This window comes from Labrus mixtus, chromosome 1 (genome assembly GCF_963584025.1).
Source record: "Labrus mixtus chromosome 1, fLabMix1.1, whole genome shotgun sequence".
NCBI lineage: Eukaryota > Metazoa > Chordata > Actinopteri > Labriformes > Labridae > Labrus > Labrus mixtus.
Window position 1 is genome coordinate 27,067,548 of NC_083612.1, and position 17,907 is coordinate 27,085,454.

A 17,907-nucleotide genomic window follows, 5' to 3' on the forward strand; every position below is an offset into this window, starting at 1 on the left:
GTGACATAAGAAGAAAACATTACTGATATTATTGAACTGGATGTAGGAAGAATGACTGCAAGCTGCAAACCTTTGTCCTACAAATGCAAGAAACTATCAGTACTAAGATTTGTTTTCTGTAAAAAAACAAATCATGTCAAACTAAAACATTTTTAGAGGGGATTATGAAACTTGTAAGTTTACAGGTTAATTTAAATATGTCTTGTTTAATGACGAAACAAATGTCAACAGGGAATCGTTTTCAGAGGCGAACATGTCTTTGAATGACGTTGAGCCAAATGACAATTTAAAAAAATGCCTGATGTGAGGTAAAAAGAATACAGATGAAAGTGCAGTTCACCGATGTGTGTTTGTGCGAGGGAGAGCATTTGTGTGTGTGTGCATGCTTTTGTGTAGATAAGAGCACATAGCTCTTTGGCACTCAGTGGGGATCTGCCTATATAAGGCTGTTCTATTCCTACTGCTTTTCCTCTGGGGAGCCAATGCAATTGTCACTCAATAGACAATGCATGCCAGAGAATATGGAAGCCCTTTAACATCTTATATTATATAATGAAAATATGTCTTTTATAAGAAAGAAAATGTCTTCATGTCCTGTTTCCATCGTTAAACTGTGATATCACTGTATATACCGCCACACTTTCCTGTGTGGAAAGTAACCCTGTGACTGGATGACTGAGAGAATGTTATACTCATATGAATGGACTTATAAGTGAAGGCGTCATTATCTTGATTGACAGGCTCATATGATCCTTTACAACAGAAGATAAAATGTTTGAGCGAGGGAGCAGCCAACTATGACCTCACAAGTGGCCGCTCTCTTCTCTCTGTGCCTGTTATCCACGGGGAACGGACGAGAATCACCCTAGAGCCCTGATTTATTTAGTCTGGTCCTCTTTTTCAGGAAACTATACCCAACAGAATGACCTTGAATTTGACCAGGGATTCTCGTGGCTTTTTCCTTTGCAACAGAATATTTCTTGTTTCTGGACAGACCTCTCACTACACCACTTTATTTATCCTGGACCTCAGCTGGCATGTTGTTTTTTTTTTAAATTAAATGGTCCAAAGGCAAGTTTTGGAAAGTGTGATGTGCTCTTGTGCCTATTTGCAGGCCGACTATAAATAGTCCAGCAGCCTACGCATGCTCATGTTTGATTGGAAATTGTCAGAGCCTTAAGTCAGTGCCTCGGGGTATCTGTCAAAGGAGGGAAAGGACCTGTGGACGGTGAGTTAACTGTTTAAAATAGACGGCTTTTCTTTAAAGAATATACAAAAGTTTGCAAAACAGAAGGCTTTTATTGAGCATCTCCTACAGATGTTTGGGTTTTAGTATCCCAAAGTGCAGAAACAAAGAAGATGTTTACTTTGTGTTAAACCAAAAGTTTATGTTACATAACTGTTTTTGCTCTGTCAGTCACAAAGTCTTACGTATTTATGTTTTCACTCTTTTTCTCCTTTAGTTATTTTTTACTTTTCTGGAAAGCCAAAAAGAAGCACAAAGTTATTTTTTTTTTAGCTCCTGGTGTTTATTTTTTTCTGGACTACTTGTGTATCTGGAAGGAAATGGGTTCACGTAGGATTACAACACGCTCTTCTTCTGGAAATGGACGGTCGAGTAACGGGGATGACACTCGGCCAGCAAGCTGCAGTTACCTCTCCAACGTGAGGCCAGAAAACAGGTACACACTGTGTGCTCCTATACTCAATAAAACATCTGTGCATGGGGGTCATGTTATACGTCATCATCTACGATACAACAGATTAGTTCTCCAAACCTGTGACGAAAGCGGTAGGGATATCATATCTTTGTTTGTTGCCATGGTTACTGGAGTTTAAATAAACTGCTGATAAAGAACAGCATCTCAGTTATGCAACAGTTGGGACGTCATGCGTTACTCCAACAACAGCTTCTATGGAAAGATTTTTTTTTTTTATCCAATGAGGGGTGTTGACCTTAAGGTTCATCTCTTGAAAGATTCCCAATGAAGACTTTTGGGATAAAAGCAAAATCATTTCTTTCCACTCAGCAGCAGAGGGCAGCCTTTAATGCCCTGAAGGCCATTTTGTTTCTCTTTTTTTAAAATCAGAATACCATAATACTCAATGTATTTCAAATCTGGGTGATTAGTACCATTATCAGCTTCCTGAAATATAAAGACAAATGGAAGGTTTATTTATGTTACCCTTTCTTGGCCCTTTTGTAATGATAAACAGCTGTTGTTTGAAAAAAATGTGTTCAAAACCGAAACACGTTTTCACTCTTGGTTGTGTTACTCAACATATTGTATAATGTTTGAAATGGATCGACAAGTAAACTCCAAGAGTTAAAAGTAAACATCAGCATACACAATGTGGCATGCTGTGACATGTTCAGTATATTGTTGAAGGGGAACTCTCTTCATGTCTTGTGTTGTCTGCTTAATCATTAGTAACATTCAGTGAGGTGTGAAAATATCTGAGCCAAAACTGAGCTGGATGTCAACACCAGACATGAATTATCTGAACATAATAATATATACAAACATCACGCTCGTCTATGCATGCAAACCCAAATGAATTAATTTGCTTTTATATGTGTGTGTATGTAACATTTCCTCCACATTTCCACATGCTATAATGGTTCAACGCTCTTGACCCCTTCATTATCTTTAATGTGGCTTTCATTTTTATAATTAATGTCACATGGAATATTAATATTATTTTCTCAAAGGTCATGCCAGATAATTATTACACTATGGAAGATATCAAGAAACACAGTTTTTTGTTTCTTTCTTTCTGTGGTCTTTTAGAATAAATTGTCCTCTGTTTTCTTTGCCTCTGAGAGTAAGTGTTCAAAACAGCTTAATTTATGTTTCACATATTCAATCTTTAACAATGCACTTTGGTGACCAAATCAGCGCACATAAAAAATATAGCATTCAAGTTATTTAAACATTAAATATCTGTTTTTTCTCAATCACAAATAAAAAGCTTTTCCCCACTAACAGATTAGGGCCTTAATGTGATCACAACTTCTGCACTTTATCTGGGGACCAATTTAAACATTTTGTTGTTGCTCTTAACTAATGGTTTTCAAACTGTTGCTTAATCTGTGTGCTGCTGCCCTCTTGGTCAGGTCACCCTTGTGAAAGAGCTCTTGATCTCAATGTGTTAATTACCTGGTTAAATAAAGGTTAAATTTAAAAAAGTGAACACGATTCTGGTTGTTATAGGGGTGTTTTTGTAAATTTTGAATAAAACATCTAGTGTTTATATTTTAGATTTAATGTGAAGCTCATTTCAGAATGATAGTTGGAGGCTGGAATTTAAAAATAGTAAGTAAATGAGACTTTTCTCTTCACTCGAGGGTGTAATTTGTTATTAAGTTGGCCGTGAAAGTGTTCTGCCTAAAACCGCAGCTGTTGCGTATAATTGTGCTCAAAAACACAAAATGACAATCTAGTATGTATGGAATAATGTAAATTTTGCAACAACAAAACAAAACCTTACATCTGAACTGAGCAGCTTCCTTATTTTGCACAGGAGCACTCTCTGCAGTGTGATAGCGCAGCTAACGGAGGAAACACAGCCGTCCTTTGAAACAACCCTCAAGTCCAAAGCCGTGTCTGAGAACTGCAATGTCAAGTTCTCTTGTGTGGTTACAGGTAAACATTGTTTAGGTCACAGTGTACAATGTGCATGTGACTGTAAATTATACTACAACTTCATAAACAACCTGTCTAAATAGCATGCTTATGTGAATATGAACACTTTGAGAAAAGGAATTCACATAAAAAAGAGACAATATATACACTGAATTTCATTCATTTGGAATATATTAGATGTTCTGCAAGGGATTCACAATGTACCAGACTTTCCATCCCTAGCAGTCATGTCAATGTCACGTTTTTTCTTTTTTTCTTTTAAAGGACACCCTACTCCTCAAGTTATTTGGTATAAGGATGATATGCAGTTAGACAGATACTGTGGACTGCCAAAGTATGAATTATTCCGCAATGGACAAAATCATTCCCTGCACATTTACAAGTAAGCAAGCTAACACATCAGTTTTTTCTTCTTAGGGAACTATTTTTCTCAATAATATATTATCTTGATAATTTTAATAAAAAAACATTCATCAATACAATTGAACTTTAACTGTCTTTCCTTGCAGTTGCACTGTGGATGATGCAGCTATATACCAGGCGTCAGCCAGCAACACTAAAGGTATTGTGTCTTGCTCTGGGGTACTGGAGGTGGGTGAAATGAACGAGTATAAGATCCACCAGCGCTACTTTGGCAAGTTGAAACAAAAGGCTGAGAACAAACGCAGAGAAGCAGAAGGTAAAGAAAACCAGGAGCCGTTCCGAACCATAAGTCCGGACCGCACCCAGAGGAAGCGTCGTTCCACAATGGACGCCTTTCTCAGCACGCCAAGCTCCACAGAGGACGAGGGCAGTGAGGTGAGCCCTCAGGCGGTCACTGAGGAGGCTGAGACCAGGTTACAGGAGGAGGCAGCTGTGGAAAAGGTAGAAGAAAAGCCAGTCCCCATCACTAACGGAGCAGTGTCTGCTGTAACTAATGGACAGGCCATCAGTGAAAACATTAACAAGAGCGGGACATACATATATGACTCTGCCCAGAAGAGTTTTACTGCACACAAACCAAGAACTCCCTTCGTCAAAAAGAAGCTTAGAATTTCCAATAGTGCAAAAGTTGCAAAATCAGACGCACCAGGAGAGAGGACCCCTGAGGAGAGAAGGGCCGTAACCTCTGTAGCTCTGACCACAACAGAGCCAGTGAGGTCTGAGGGGAATTCAGAAGAAGTTATGGAGGTAGAGAGCATTTTATGGTCAACTGTTGTGGATTCAACCTCCAGAAACGTGAGGGAGCAGAAATCAGAAACAGTGGAAGTATTCCCTGCTGAGAGGCCTTCAGAGGACAAAGTATCTGTTAAGGTAACCATGCCTTCACACAAAGAACTGCTCTCCCCCTCAGTACCTCCAGCCACTCTTACATCCAGTAGTTATACTGTGTCAGGAACTATTGAGAAACAAGCTGCAAAGCATGAGAGGGATGCTGCTAGGAGAGATAAAAAAGAAAAGTTGGAAATGCAGAACATAAGTCCTCATTCTATCTCCGCACAACCACAGCCAATTGCAGCAGAAGCAAAACAGCAGAGCGAGGTAAAAGAGGACATTTCTAAAAAAGAAAATGTTTCAGGCATGGATGTTGACAAGAAGTCAAGTAGTTCAACAAGAGGATCTCCAGCACACAGAGACGTTCAGTCAGTGAATGTACAAGTTGAAAGCTGGACTGTTTTACCTCAGCGTCCATGTGAACAGGCTGGAGATCAGCTGTCAGAGACGGAAACAAGCCCCCACCAAAAAAATGTGTCAGTGTCTGGGCCAGCGCTGTTGAGTGAGGTGGGTGAGGCATGAGCTCATGAGTGCTTTGTGCTGCCAACACAGGCCTCATAGCTAACACAAGCATCCTGGAGTTATTAATAGCTTCTGCAAGCATGCCCTGCTGTGTGACAAGAATTAAATGACGCACATGTCGACAGATGAAACAGGTATACTAATGCAGTTCATCTGATATGGTTAGCTCAAAGATCTGAGAGTTAGCCTTCCCAGAAATTTGGAATCATTCTTTCTATGTAGTGATAGCATACAGAAGAGTGGATTTCTTCAGAAGCAAAAGATTAATATTTTTGGAAATCATTTTCAGTGTCATACGGAGAGTTGAGAAGATTGATACCACTCTCTGGTTTGTCTAAAACTCCTGTCGTTGGCTAACTGAACTAGTAAGACTGGACAAATGGTAAAACACAGCTAGCCTGGCTCTGTGAGATTTTTGCTTCAACACTTACGTTTTCAAAGGCTTTAACAACTGAGACATAACAACAACAACAACAACAACAACAAAAAGGTAGCTGTTTTCTCCTGTTTAAAGTCTTTCTGCTTGGGTAAGCTAGCAGAGACTAACCGTTAGCTTAGAACATGTACGTATGCCATATAGCAGATAAAGATTTGTTGTGAGTGAAAGTAAATACATGGGGGTTGCAGTATTGACATATGGCACATATTAAGTCTTTGAACATAACTTAAATACATTATGTTATGTGAAAGAATACAAAATATGTTTGAATGTTTGAATATATGCCACAACGTTTCCTTGAACGGTAGTTTGGAAACATGAATATACACTTGTTTTCCTTCTAAATCTTTTTTTGCCCACTGTTTATGCAATGCTTAATCTGCATGGCTTCTCCTGTTGGCACTGAGCGCTGAGAGAAAACACTGCACGACTGAAGCACCTCTTAAAATATTTCACATTCTTTTGTGATTACACTTGGATATAATATAGCCAGCCTACTTGTGAATAGGCATGCAATATCAACGTAAGATTCAACAATGCAGAATTTTTCTGTATCTTATAACAACATGGTTTTAATGTATTTTAAAGCCTGTTTTGCTATTGCAATGAGAATTAACATGGAGGCAGAACACAGTGAAAGAAAACAACCTTGTATGATGGAGTGAAATATGACACAGACAACCCCTCTGCTTATTTAAAAAGAGGATTAATCTCAGTATCAGCCTTTTAAGTAGTTTTTATCAACTCATACTTTTGTATAGCACAAACCTGTGGAAGTTTATCATGCTTATTTTTTTATGAAATATATACCCTATACTTAACCACACAGTTTCTGCTTTACTTTAGAACTTGGATTAAACTTTGAATGATTTAAGAAATCCTTTACTTACATGAATAGAAACCTGGAAGCTGTTTTCACATATGCACTCGAGAACATTTCAGGACAGCCTACCAGAGTAAAGCACCTGTTTAACACATCCCTGTACGTATGCAATATCGTTCAGTGGGGACACCAAGAAAGATCTTTAAAGCTTTGCAAGTTACTTAATTAATTTAAAAACTGTCCCGCAAAATAATTCTTAATAAAAGCATTGTGTGAAAATCGGGGTAGTGTCATCACAGGGGAAACATAAATCAGGCCTTAACTTTGAAAAGCACACTTGAAATGTCACCATGCTTTAAATGTCATGCCTAGGGCATATTCTACAGATGTAGCCATGTCAGTCGGCTGCCATAATTTCTTGGTACCTCGGAACACCTGTGGTCATGCAATGTCTCCAGACCGAACTATGCTCAAGTTTTTGTTCATGACTTAAAAAATAGTTTACCGTTCATCAAATATATGAGCACATTGAATGATTCATTTTAAGTGATATGTTACTTAATGGACTGGCAGAAAGAAGTCTGGGATAAGTCAGGTGAAAATGTCTGCCATTTGTTTTCATACATGCAGCTTATCCCAACAACAGATTTGCGTGAAAACAACATGAAATTGCTTATTTTAAGCTTTTCCACTAACGTTATGTGAACATTGCCAGCAGAGCAGGTGAAGAAAAGCTCTCCATCACTTACTTAAATCTATTCTTGTGTTCATAAATGTATTTTTGCTCGAAGGCCTTTCCATTCTGTTCTCTGTTTGTTGCTGGTTACACTGTTGCTGTTTTTAAAATTACTTGTGTTTATCCATGTCCAGCACCGCCAGGGATGAGTATTTACAGCATGGAAACCTCTGATGTGTTTTATCCCAAGGTTACACAGGCCCATACAAAGATGAACAGGAATGACGCACCTGTCATCCCCGAGGTTCAATCCAACCAATATACGATGGATGTACAACCACCACAAAGGACTCCATCTAAAAAAGAGACCATGACAGATGACATCCAGACCCTTTCTTTGCACAGTGTTCCTCAATCAGCTGATAAAATAATGACCCAGGACACACAAGATCATACCAGGGGATCAAATGAAATCCATACGGTGCTTTATACAGACATACAGAAGTCATCCCTCCAAAGCCCAGGTCATGCTGAGAACTCCCGTGGGTGTAACGTTTCTCCCTGCGCCATTCAAAGCCAAGTTGATACGGCCATAAAAACTGTTGAAGGCACCAATCTGCAAGTTGATGAGAAGGTAGAGAGTAACGAGGCAAGTAGGTCTTTAGTACAGTCTGACAGGTGGGCCCCAAAGGAGAGGGTGGTTGAAATGGAGACTGACACTGCAGCTCTACATATGACTGAACAAATTGAAACAGAAGAAATGACAAAGGTGACAAATCCACAAACTGATGCTGCATCTGATGAAGAAAGTAAGAAGAATGCACATGTACTTAAAAGGGTTGAGGGAAACACATTGGAAACACACAATTGGAAGTCAACTAGGCGCGAACCAGCTCTGCCACTCCAAACAAAAACTCAAGAAAACACAAGCTTGTCTCAACCACCAATTAAAGAATTACAAAAAATTCCAGAGCCTGTTACAGCAGTTATATCAATAGCTGAGCTTTTGAGATCACAAATAAAGGCCCTTGAGTCTACACTTGACAATTCATTAACCACCACACCGCTTCATGCTGACTCTGTGCAAGAGCCGCCTTCTACTGGAAAATGTACAGAGTTTAAAGATGGAAACAACAAACCAGACGTCAGGAAGTCTAAGCTTGACAGGGTGACTGAGACGAGTAATGACGTTCCTCCTATCAGAAACATAAAGGAAACCCTTATGGAGATTTATCATCAACTAAATCCAACTGATCAGGAACTAATTCAGACTCAGGTTGAAACTTCACCACCTGCCCCCAAAATGATTCCACCTATCTCCAACGAAGAAACTGGCACCACTATAAAGACTGCTGGGGTTCATGGTAGTGCCAGAGAATATACAGAATGCGCAATGGACATTTGCCCAGAAACTAAAACATCGGCTGTGGTTTCTCAAAAACATTCCACTGATGTTTCCCTGTCTGGGAGTGAAAGTGTCAATTCTCCTCCTTTACCTTCCAAGGAAGAACTGATTTATAGCTCAATTTCAAAACTTTCTGTAAGCGTAACTCAAGAAGCAGGTACTCCACTTACAGTGGCACCTTTAAAAGCCAGTAGTCAAGGGGAAAATATTACTGTTTTAGAGCATGCTAAAGTTGAACCTGTTCTTAGCAAAGGCATCAAAGTTACACAAAGGTTAAGTCCAGAAATAAAACTCAACAGCAAAACTGAAAGAGAGATTAAAGAAACAAATTCTGCAACAGATTTTGATCAATACAAAAAGGAAGATGAAAAAAACACTTATTTGCAGAGTTTACAAAGATCCCCTGTTGAAAGTGCCCCAGGTAATACTATTTCTCAAGATTTGGATTCTTCAAGGATTGCCCCCCCAGCCAGTCCAACTCCCGAGGCCAGTCCATTGTTAGAGAGAAGAAATAGTGTTTCTCCCATTCCTTCTGCTACGCCACAAGAGCTGGCCTCTGGTGCCAGACGCAAAATCGTTATACCCAAAGCCAGACCTGATGAGGTCACAGACACCACATCAACAGCTGATAACCAAAGTCTAATAAAGGAAGTTTCTACACAAAGCAACAGACTTTCTCCAAGTCCTGTTACCCTCTCTACGTCTCCTAGTCTGTCACGGCGCTCACCTCTACTGCAGCCCCCAAGTGAGCCAACATCCCCCCAAGTGAGGCATTCTCCGCTCTTCAGCAGGAAGAAGATTGTACTTGAGACTCAGGCACCAAGCCAGCAGCCCAGTCCGGGGATACAGACAACCAAATCTGAGGAGAAGCCTGCGGAGAATGACAAGAGAGACCCATTCAAAGGTAAAATAATCTTCCTAAACAGAAAAGTACAGTGTCCAACAAGGGACATTGTTATGTAACATAACAATGAGTAAGGTCTTTTCCCTACTTTTTGTAAAGTGAGCCACCAAGGCCTTATAGGCGCTCAGTGATCCTTCACCTCTCTCTTGCTCATATTCTGTCCCTATGGGGAGTCTAAGCTACCTCCCCTCTTGCACTCCTACTGAAAAATGATCAGAAACTTGATGTTGACGGAAATCTTTTTAGTTATTATAGCATTATTATAGCAACATTTTTTTTGCCTGAAAACTTGCTGCATTTACCAAAAATGGTAGGAAGTGTTAGTGTAGGTGTGGTCGACCATGTTGCTATGTATAACATTTTTAGAAGCTGTGATTGTTAAGTACCTTAACTGTTTCAATCTTAAACATGTTGTCTGTGTTGGGTCTCCTCCACTCCAGCTCCTCAAGTTATCCGTAAGATACGGGGGGAAACCTTCACAGACACCTCAGGACACTTGAAACTGTGGTGCCAGTTCTTCAACGTGCTCGGGGATTCTACAATCAAATGGTACAGAAATGAAGAGCAGATTGCTCAGATCAAAAGAAGGTACGTTTGCAGAGTAACTTTAAAGATAAGCCTTCAGCATTACAGAACCTAAATGATTTGAAAGACTGAAATAATATCACTTCATCTATTTAAAAAGAAAGTATTTGTAAGAAAAGTAATTATCACTCCACACTTCCTGCAAAAACATCCTTTTTTGCTTGTTTTTTCAGTGCTGGAGATGAAACTCAGGTCAACCTTGCCATTGTTCAGGCATCATGCAAAGACTCTGGTGTTTACAGATGCACAATCTCTAATGAATATGGGACTGACTCAACAGACTATCTACTCAGTGCAGATAGTAAGTACTCTTACATTGTACACAAAACATTTGTCTTAGCATTACTGAGCCATAACAAATCTCAATTTGTCTTTCAAACTTTGTCGCAGTTTTGTCCGGACTATCCTTACGTGAAGACCTTGGTGGTAAGATGATATTTTAGATATTTATATCTCTAGTTGTTTCTTCATCAGAGCAGGGTCATTAAATTCCTTACTTGCTTCCATTCCCACTCTTTCCTGTGCCCAGTTGGAGAAGAAATCGAAATGACGCCCCTGATATTCAGCAGGGGTGTGGCTGACCCGGGCGTCTGGGGTAACAAATTCTTTGGCCGTGTAATGATGCAGGAATCTCGAATTGGTGATGGATGTTCACACAAAGTCTGGAGGGCAAAGGTCATCTATGGTCTTGAGCCTGTGTTTGAGTCTGGAAACACCTGTATCATTAAAGTAGGCAGCCCCATCAACTATGGAGGCAAGGGAGAAAGCTGCCTCATTGACAGGAACCTGGAGTTTGTGAAGCAGGTGCAAAAGAACAGCTTGCTTTTGTCATTTGAATCTCATTTAAATTTTGCATACTTCACCCTATCATCAAATAATTCCAGCATTAAATGTGAGTTGATCAGGCGTCATCCTGGTAACCATGTAGAATGACTAGGGTTCTAATCCAACTGACATTGAATAAATATGCTTGCCTATAGAGCTTATCTTAACTGGATATTTTCCAATGCTTTGCAAACAGGAGTGTAAAATCCAGAACTTGGCTCGTGAGTACTGCAAGATCTTCGCTGCAGAGGCCAGAGCAATCGAACACTTTGGCCCCTCTCTTGAGTAAGAGTGATTAATCTGCTGTAAATCAGAAGTTAGCATCCTCTGGAGTATAATTTACAGTACATGGATCATTAAAAATATCTAAAAGTGATTATCATCTTGGTAATCTTTGTTACAGGGTGATTCCAGTCTACCTGATTTACCGCCCAGCAAACACTGTTCCTTATGCCACAGTGGAGGCTGATCTGACTGGAGTCTATCAGAAATACTCTGTCCTGGATCATACAGGCAGAATCGACATGAAGACTGGCTCTGAGGTGGAGCGTAAGTGCTGTGCCCTGCAGCACTGGATTCATCAGTGGACCAATGGCAACTTGCTTCTCACACGGCTTGAGGGTAAGCAATAGGGCTGGTTATTGGCAAGGACCTCACGGTACATGGGTAATGATACAATACAAAAAGATGAAGCCATGTGGGAAACACGTTGTTTGTTTGACTATGTAGACTGAATAAAAATAAGTAGTTTAACTCTCCTACTGTGAATCTACTCATTTTCTGCCAAAACAATTTAATTTACGATTTCCATTCAAATGTAGGCCTATAAGAACTGAGGTTTTCACAGCATCATTTTAAACTTCAGTATGAAACTAATAAAAAACCATGGCAACAAAATTAAAGACCTCTGCACCCAGAATTGTTAACTTTTTTGTTTTCAATTACCAACCTGCACAGAAAAAAGTCACTAAACACATACCAACTCATTTGAAATACTGTTCACATGAACAAAAGGCATTATGAGGAGGATTTACCCCCAAAATGGGTGTAGACCTATTTTGAAATATACCTTCTCAAAAGCGCACGTTTTTGCGCAACTGAAGAGATTTTGAAAGAGTTTTTTTTTTTCTTTACCACTATATTTACACCTGCTTCAGTTTAGATGTCTCTGGACACAGCAGCTCTGTCCTTAGCTCGCAGTAGCTTTAGTGGTGTCTGCCTACAAGCAGTGACATCTACAGGTGCAGACGAAAGGTTTTCTCCTAAGAGCTTTAATGTAATCACCTACCACTGCTTTTAACATACATATTTTAGATCCAAAAAAGACAATAGAATCTTCAGGGTTTTATTTATTCATTTTTTCAGAAAACTCAACTTTTCCCACATATGTTTTTTCTGCTGGATTTAATATGATGACTTGTGATGTTATGATGTTTTTCTGCCACATGAACTACAGAAATAAAAGTAATTACATGGTGTTATTTTGCAGGTGTTGACACAAAGATCACCAATGTGGGAATTTCAGTGAAATCGACAGGGTACGTTTATTTGTTTTGTGTTGTTTGTGCAAATTAGACAGTGAAAACCTAATTTTTCAGGTAATTTACATTTAAATTGATCATGACTGTGACTTTCGGTTTTGTTGTGTTTTGCTGCAGGCATCAAGGTTTATCTGTGGAAGGAAATGCCAAAGTTTTCGAACAGTTTGTCTCACAGCATCAGTGTAACTACTTCTGTGGTCTGCTTGGCCTGAGGTCACTAAAGGTCATGGACTCTTTGTTGACACCAACAAAGCCCAAAGGCTCCAGGAGCCCATTACTTCAACGCAAAACAACTGCTGGCTCTGCCAGCCCGCAGAACGTCCGTAAAGCTGCTGGCAGCCCAAGAATGCCCAGGAAGACTGAGCAGGAGGGCAGAAACACAACCACTAAACAAAACCCTGCTGAGGCTCCTAAGATTGTTCAGATGGAATAGAGTAATTATATGAGATAAAAGATGACAGATTTTCTCAAAAGGACAGAATATTGATAAAATGCTATATATTCTAACTGATGGAATTTGATTGTTCTTTGTTGTAAATAAATCAAAAATCAGAAGGAAGTACTGCTCTAGAGGAAATGCAGCCAGGAAGAACTGAAAGAAGGAAAAGGCTGAGGAAATGTCTATTTTTAAGGGAGATGTAAAACATTTCAGAGAGCAGAAAAGAGATAATAAATGATTTGACTTTTTGTATTTGAACAGCCACCATTCCTTGCTGTTATCACTTGTTGTGTATTGTTGCCCTCACATTTTGAGGTGGTTATGTATCCTACATTCAAAAAATCTTAGGGTTGAGACTACAGTAGTGAGTAGTGACTTTCCTGGGTTTGTTTTCTATCAACTCATGTACCATTGTAGGTTACAGATTGAGAATCCTAATCTCAGGTCAGTATATATTTGTCCTCAATAAATGTGCAATAAAAATATTTGGAACGGAAATTGGCATCAGATGGAGGCTGTTCACTTCACTGTGTCAAGTGAAGTGAACATCATGGCATGGGAATACATTATGCCCCATTGTGATACAGCATGTTTTCAAGAAAATCAACCGTTATTCTCAAAAATATATCAAACCAAGTGTAGCTTCATGTGACACTGTTGTACAGTGGCCAAAGGTGCTGGGCTTTTTTATGTTAACATGTCATGTTTACTTGCATTACATTGCGATGCAATTTTGGAAACTGCACCTTTGCCTGAATGCAACTGGCTGTAAAATAAAGGATAAGATTTCACGTGTGTTTGGAGATAATGTGAAAGTGCATGACATGTGCTTTTTAAACTCTGAGTGTCATTGTTAATAGAAATAAGCATATTATTGAGTGGACTGAATCACTGTAATGAAAGCCATCTCCGTCAGTCTATCTGACATCAGCAGTCACTCATTATATCTCTGACAAAGATAAGTAAGTAACCGGGTTATCTCAGTGACTCCTATTATCTGAGAGGACTCACATTTCCTTCATACTGATTTACACACACTGTTTAGCATTTGCAGTATTTGGCCTTAGACTTTTAGACTGTTTGGTAAAGTACCACTTCATTTTTTGCTGTATATTTTCTGGAATCGTCATAACATCAAAAATTTAATTGATATACATTTCAATCAGTTCAATTCAATTGCCTTCCTACATCTCTGAGAGAGGATTTTGGAGAGAGAGACGTTGAGTAGTAGACCATTATGCATGTTTTACAAGTCACAAAACACAAGAGTCTTTACTCTATGACTTTTATATAATCTAAGAGGAGAACAAGGTCATCTAGAGCAGTGCTTGTGAAGTGGTTGGTCGCGACCAACTGAAGGTGTGCCTGTAAAAAAGAAAGTATCAAAAGTCTATGAAATGCTTTTTAAAACATTTTTGTTTTGTTCCGTTTCTTTGTACTGTCAGTCTGAGATAAAAACAACTTTCTTTAAAAACATCTGATAGGTTGAAAAGAAAATCGGAAATTTTTGGGTCACATTATTCATGAAGGAGTTGGATGTGAGTCCTTAGGCTAGACCAGTTGAGAAACACTGATCTAGAGAATGATTAATAACAACGAAGTGCAATGAGAGGTCAAGATTAATACAAAACTCTGCAGCTAAGACTTTACTGTAGTTACAACTCTCATTGAAACTAAAATGTTATCCTGCAAATGTAAAGCAGGTTTAGCAGGTCTCAGTTATTGGGAAAGTATGGAAAACAAAGAACTGGAACGACTTAATTTGACTTAATCATGACAAAAATGAAAAAGGCTCACTAAAGGTATTTGTCCTTTCATGAATGCTAATAGTTGTCGAAATATTTCACTAAATACCACAAATATAAGCTTTATGGTGGCGCTACACTTTGTAAGTAATTTTCACTCTGAATGTCTGTACAAAATGTAATGACACAAGTTGATATCAATAAAGTTGATGTTTAAACTACAAGTGCTGGAGCTTTTTGACCTCTTCTAGCCTCTCACTCTCCATGCACCGTGATGATTGGGGAAGTTGTTACAGAAATCCCTACACTGCCTTGACAGAAGCTGTTCTATGTCCTGAATATGCTGGAAAACATCAGTGATGACTGGTGTTAATTAAAGACTTAACTCAGTCATCGCATGCTAACAGTATTACCACTCAGAGGCAAATCCGATTCCATATTAAAGACTGAACTGTTGCATTCTACTAGTGTGTGTTTAAAGGCTCAAAGGCTAACTTCATCAAGATAATCTTTTGTGATTTCCAGTCATTAGTGAGTCATAATTTATGTAAGCCAGGGCATCACGCACAAGTGTGAACAGTCAAAGCTAAATGAATTCCTAACAAGGAAAATTCCCTTCGTGTCACTCCTGATGTTGTCAAGTAGCCTGAGAGGGTCAGATGTTGTTAACACCAAGAAAAGATGAAAGACTTAAGTGTGAATAAACTTCACTTATATAGACAATTTTTGATATCACTGTGGTTTTTTAACTAAGGTGTTGGCAGGGGAACCCAAACGGAAAGCCTCTAGCTCAGTAGAATTTTGTTTTCTTATTTAAAGCTACAGTATGTAACATTATTTCATTTCAGTATTGGTATCAATAACACATTTTGATCCTTGCATGTCCGTGACAATATGAAATTTAAATGTTCCTTTGAATAACACTGTGTCTGATTTTTTTTTTTAACTTAGCAGGTCTGAATCAAACAAACAAGAAGGGTTTAGCTTGCATGTAACTACCCATTGACAGCTCCTCTGTGAAGAGGGCGTTTGGGTTTCAGACCGATTACAGTGACAACAGTTGATTTGCTTTACACTGGAACATTCAAGTTGCTGTCTTATAGGAAGTACACCTCTAAAGAACAGAAGAGATATCATTTGAAAACTCCTAACACATAAACACTATTACCCTAGAGCACTGAAGAAGTCCTATGCATGATATTTACTCAAACATCTAGAATTAAAACCTGCAATACATCATGATATGGAAAAACAAATAAGGACATAAACAGACATTTTTGTTGTTGGCAAACAAAAAAAAACCTGTGACAATGTGAAGACAACATCATATAAAACAAACTGAATGAGGCTCATTGCTTCAGGGATTTCCACAATATGTCCACACATTGCAGAACCTGGAGAACTCAATTCATTGCTCTTTCTAGGAGGTTTTCTGGCAGGTTAATTAGATGATGGTAACAGGATGGATGTAGTGTGACTGAGGGGTTATACCAACATGGAGAAGATACGGCCTGTCATGAAACACACAGCACTCCTGCCACCTGCTGTTAGTTCAATTACTGCACCATTGATGGTAATGACACAGGTGAAATACTCTTACATGTAGCTGTTATTTGACCAATCCATATGCAGATGAGCAAGTTTTTATCTGGGAATGTGGCCAATATTCAACACAGATGTTTCAATGTCTGTGTCGTGTCAGACAATGCTAAAAAAAACACTTCAGTTACAGTTTTTATGCAACATTGAATTGTTTGATGAACCAAAATATATTTTTTTGAAAAGTCATTTTTAAAATGGTATGATAAAACTGCAAAATAGTAGAACAATTCTTGATGTTTCTTATTTGAAAAAAAGTTCTCAAAATAAATAGTACTTATGCATGGAAAGGGTTATTCAAAATGCCCCTATAAAAACCGTTTTATTTAGGAAATTGACCTACATCATTGTGAGCCTTGCCATATTCAGTTTGTAAGAGGATCTCTTCATATTGTCCGTATCTATGTGTGTGTGAAAAAGTCCCATTTGCAGAGAGGCATAATGACACATTCCTAAATCTCAAGGAGAAAATTATGAGAGGAGTGAGGAAATTACAGAGAAAAAAATGCATACGCACAGCTCCTCCTGCGCCACCAAGCCGCTCTGACGGAGTGCCGTAGCCGGACATGATAACTCACAGTAATCTCAGCATTAATATCCATGATAAGACATAGCAAATGAAAGAATAGTTAGTCCTCACGGTAGAAATGTGTATGTACATTCAGACTAATGTTATGATTTTAAAATTTAAAAGGGCATAATGTTGAGTTAATGTGAAGATCGCTCAGCACAGAAATCTGTTCTTGAGCACATGAAACACAATTTCACTCTCATGTTCAGGCTCATTTTGTTGCAAAATGTGAAAAATATGCTTCACACACAAAGGAAAAATGTAATGCATTTAATTCTGATTGTTTAATTTGAGAGCAAACAAATGGTCTTCATTTATGGTATAAGGTTGATCCAGGATAGAGTAATTTTATTACATTTAGCCAGACGTCTTTGTACAATATCAGATGCACAAAACAGTCAGTAAGATCACATTTAATCCAACAAAAACAGAAACTGGAACAGACAATGTGGCCTCAAGACCCTCCATTACAAGGCAGAATCTGACCCCACATTGTTTCACCTTACTGAACTCAATTACCATTGGCGGGCATGGGTAGTTGTGACCATTCTGGCAGATTATATGAAAAGGATCACACATCCCTAAATGCCACAGACTAGATGGCATTTGAACAAAGTTTTATCTCCAGTCCACCAAAAGTCGCTGGCTGCCACTGGTCTCTGTGCCATTGCTAAGTCAAGTGTCAGTGCTGAGTTAATCTACCTTATCACAGAAAGCTTTTGCTGACTATGAAATAATGACATTCTGATGCATATCTCACATTATTTCCCCTGGAAGTTAAAGGCTAAATCTGAATAAAATCAGTGTCTTCTATTTTTGTATGTGCATGATGTGCTCACGATGTAGCACTGTGCAAAAGAGCTGTGTGTGTCCCAGCTTCGATACTGCAGTGGAAAAGGAAGTGTGAATACAAGATGAATATGAAACAGTCA

The 17,907-nt window shown here is 38.8% G+C and overlaps 1 protein-coding gene across 1 annotated transcript; it reads left to right on the forward strand.

The window, feature by feature from the left end:
- Positions 1-1,538: 1,538 nt before the first annotated feature.
- On the forward strand, positions 1,539-15,029 carry alpk3b (alpha-kinase 3b). The gene is made up of 13 exons (XM_061040592.1): positions 1,539-1,682; positions 3,526-3,647; positions 3,912-4,029; positions 4,157-5,408; positions 7,612-9,670; positions 10,111-10,258; positions 10,429-10,556; positions 10,646-10,681; positions 10,785-11,059; positions 11,277-11,365; positions 11,484-11,701; positions 12,570-12,618; positions 12,739-15,029. The coding sequence occupies exons 1-13, from the start codon at positions 1,567-1,569 to the stop codon at positions 13,052-13,054; spliced, it is 4,926 nt and encodes a 1,641-aa protein (XP_060896575.1). The 5' UTR covers positions 1,539-1,566; the 3' UTR covers positions 13,055-15,029.
- Positions 15,030-17,907: the final 2,878 nt, after the last annotated feature.

Coding starts and splice junctions, on each gene's coding strand:
- alpk3b (XM_061040592.1), top strand. CDS start 1,567: ATGGGTTCACGTAGGATTACAACACGCTCTTCTTCTGGAAATGGACGG. Junction 4,030..4,156: donor CATTCCCTGCACATTTACAA/GTAAGCAAGCTA, acceptor CTTTCCTTGCAG/TTGCACTGTGGATGATGCAG. Junction 9,671..10,110: donor CAAGAGAGACCCATTCAAAG/GTAAAATAATCT, acceptor CCTCCACTCCAG/CTCCTCAAGTTATCCGTAAG.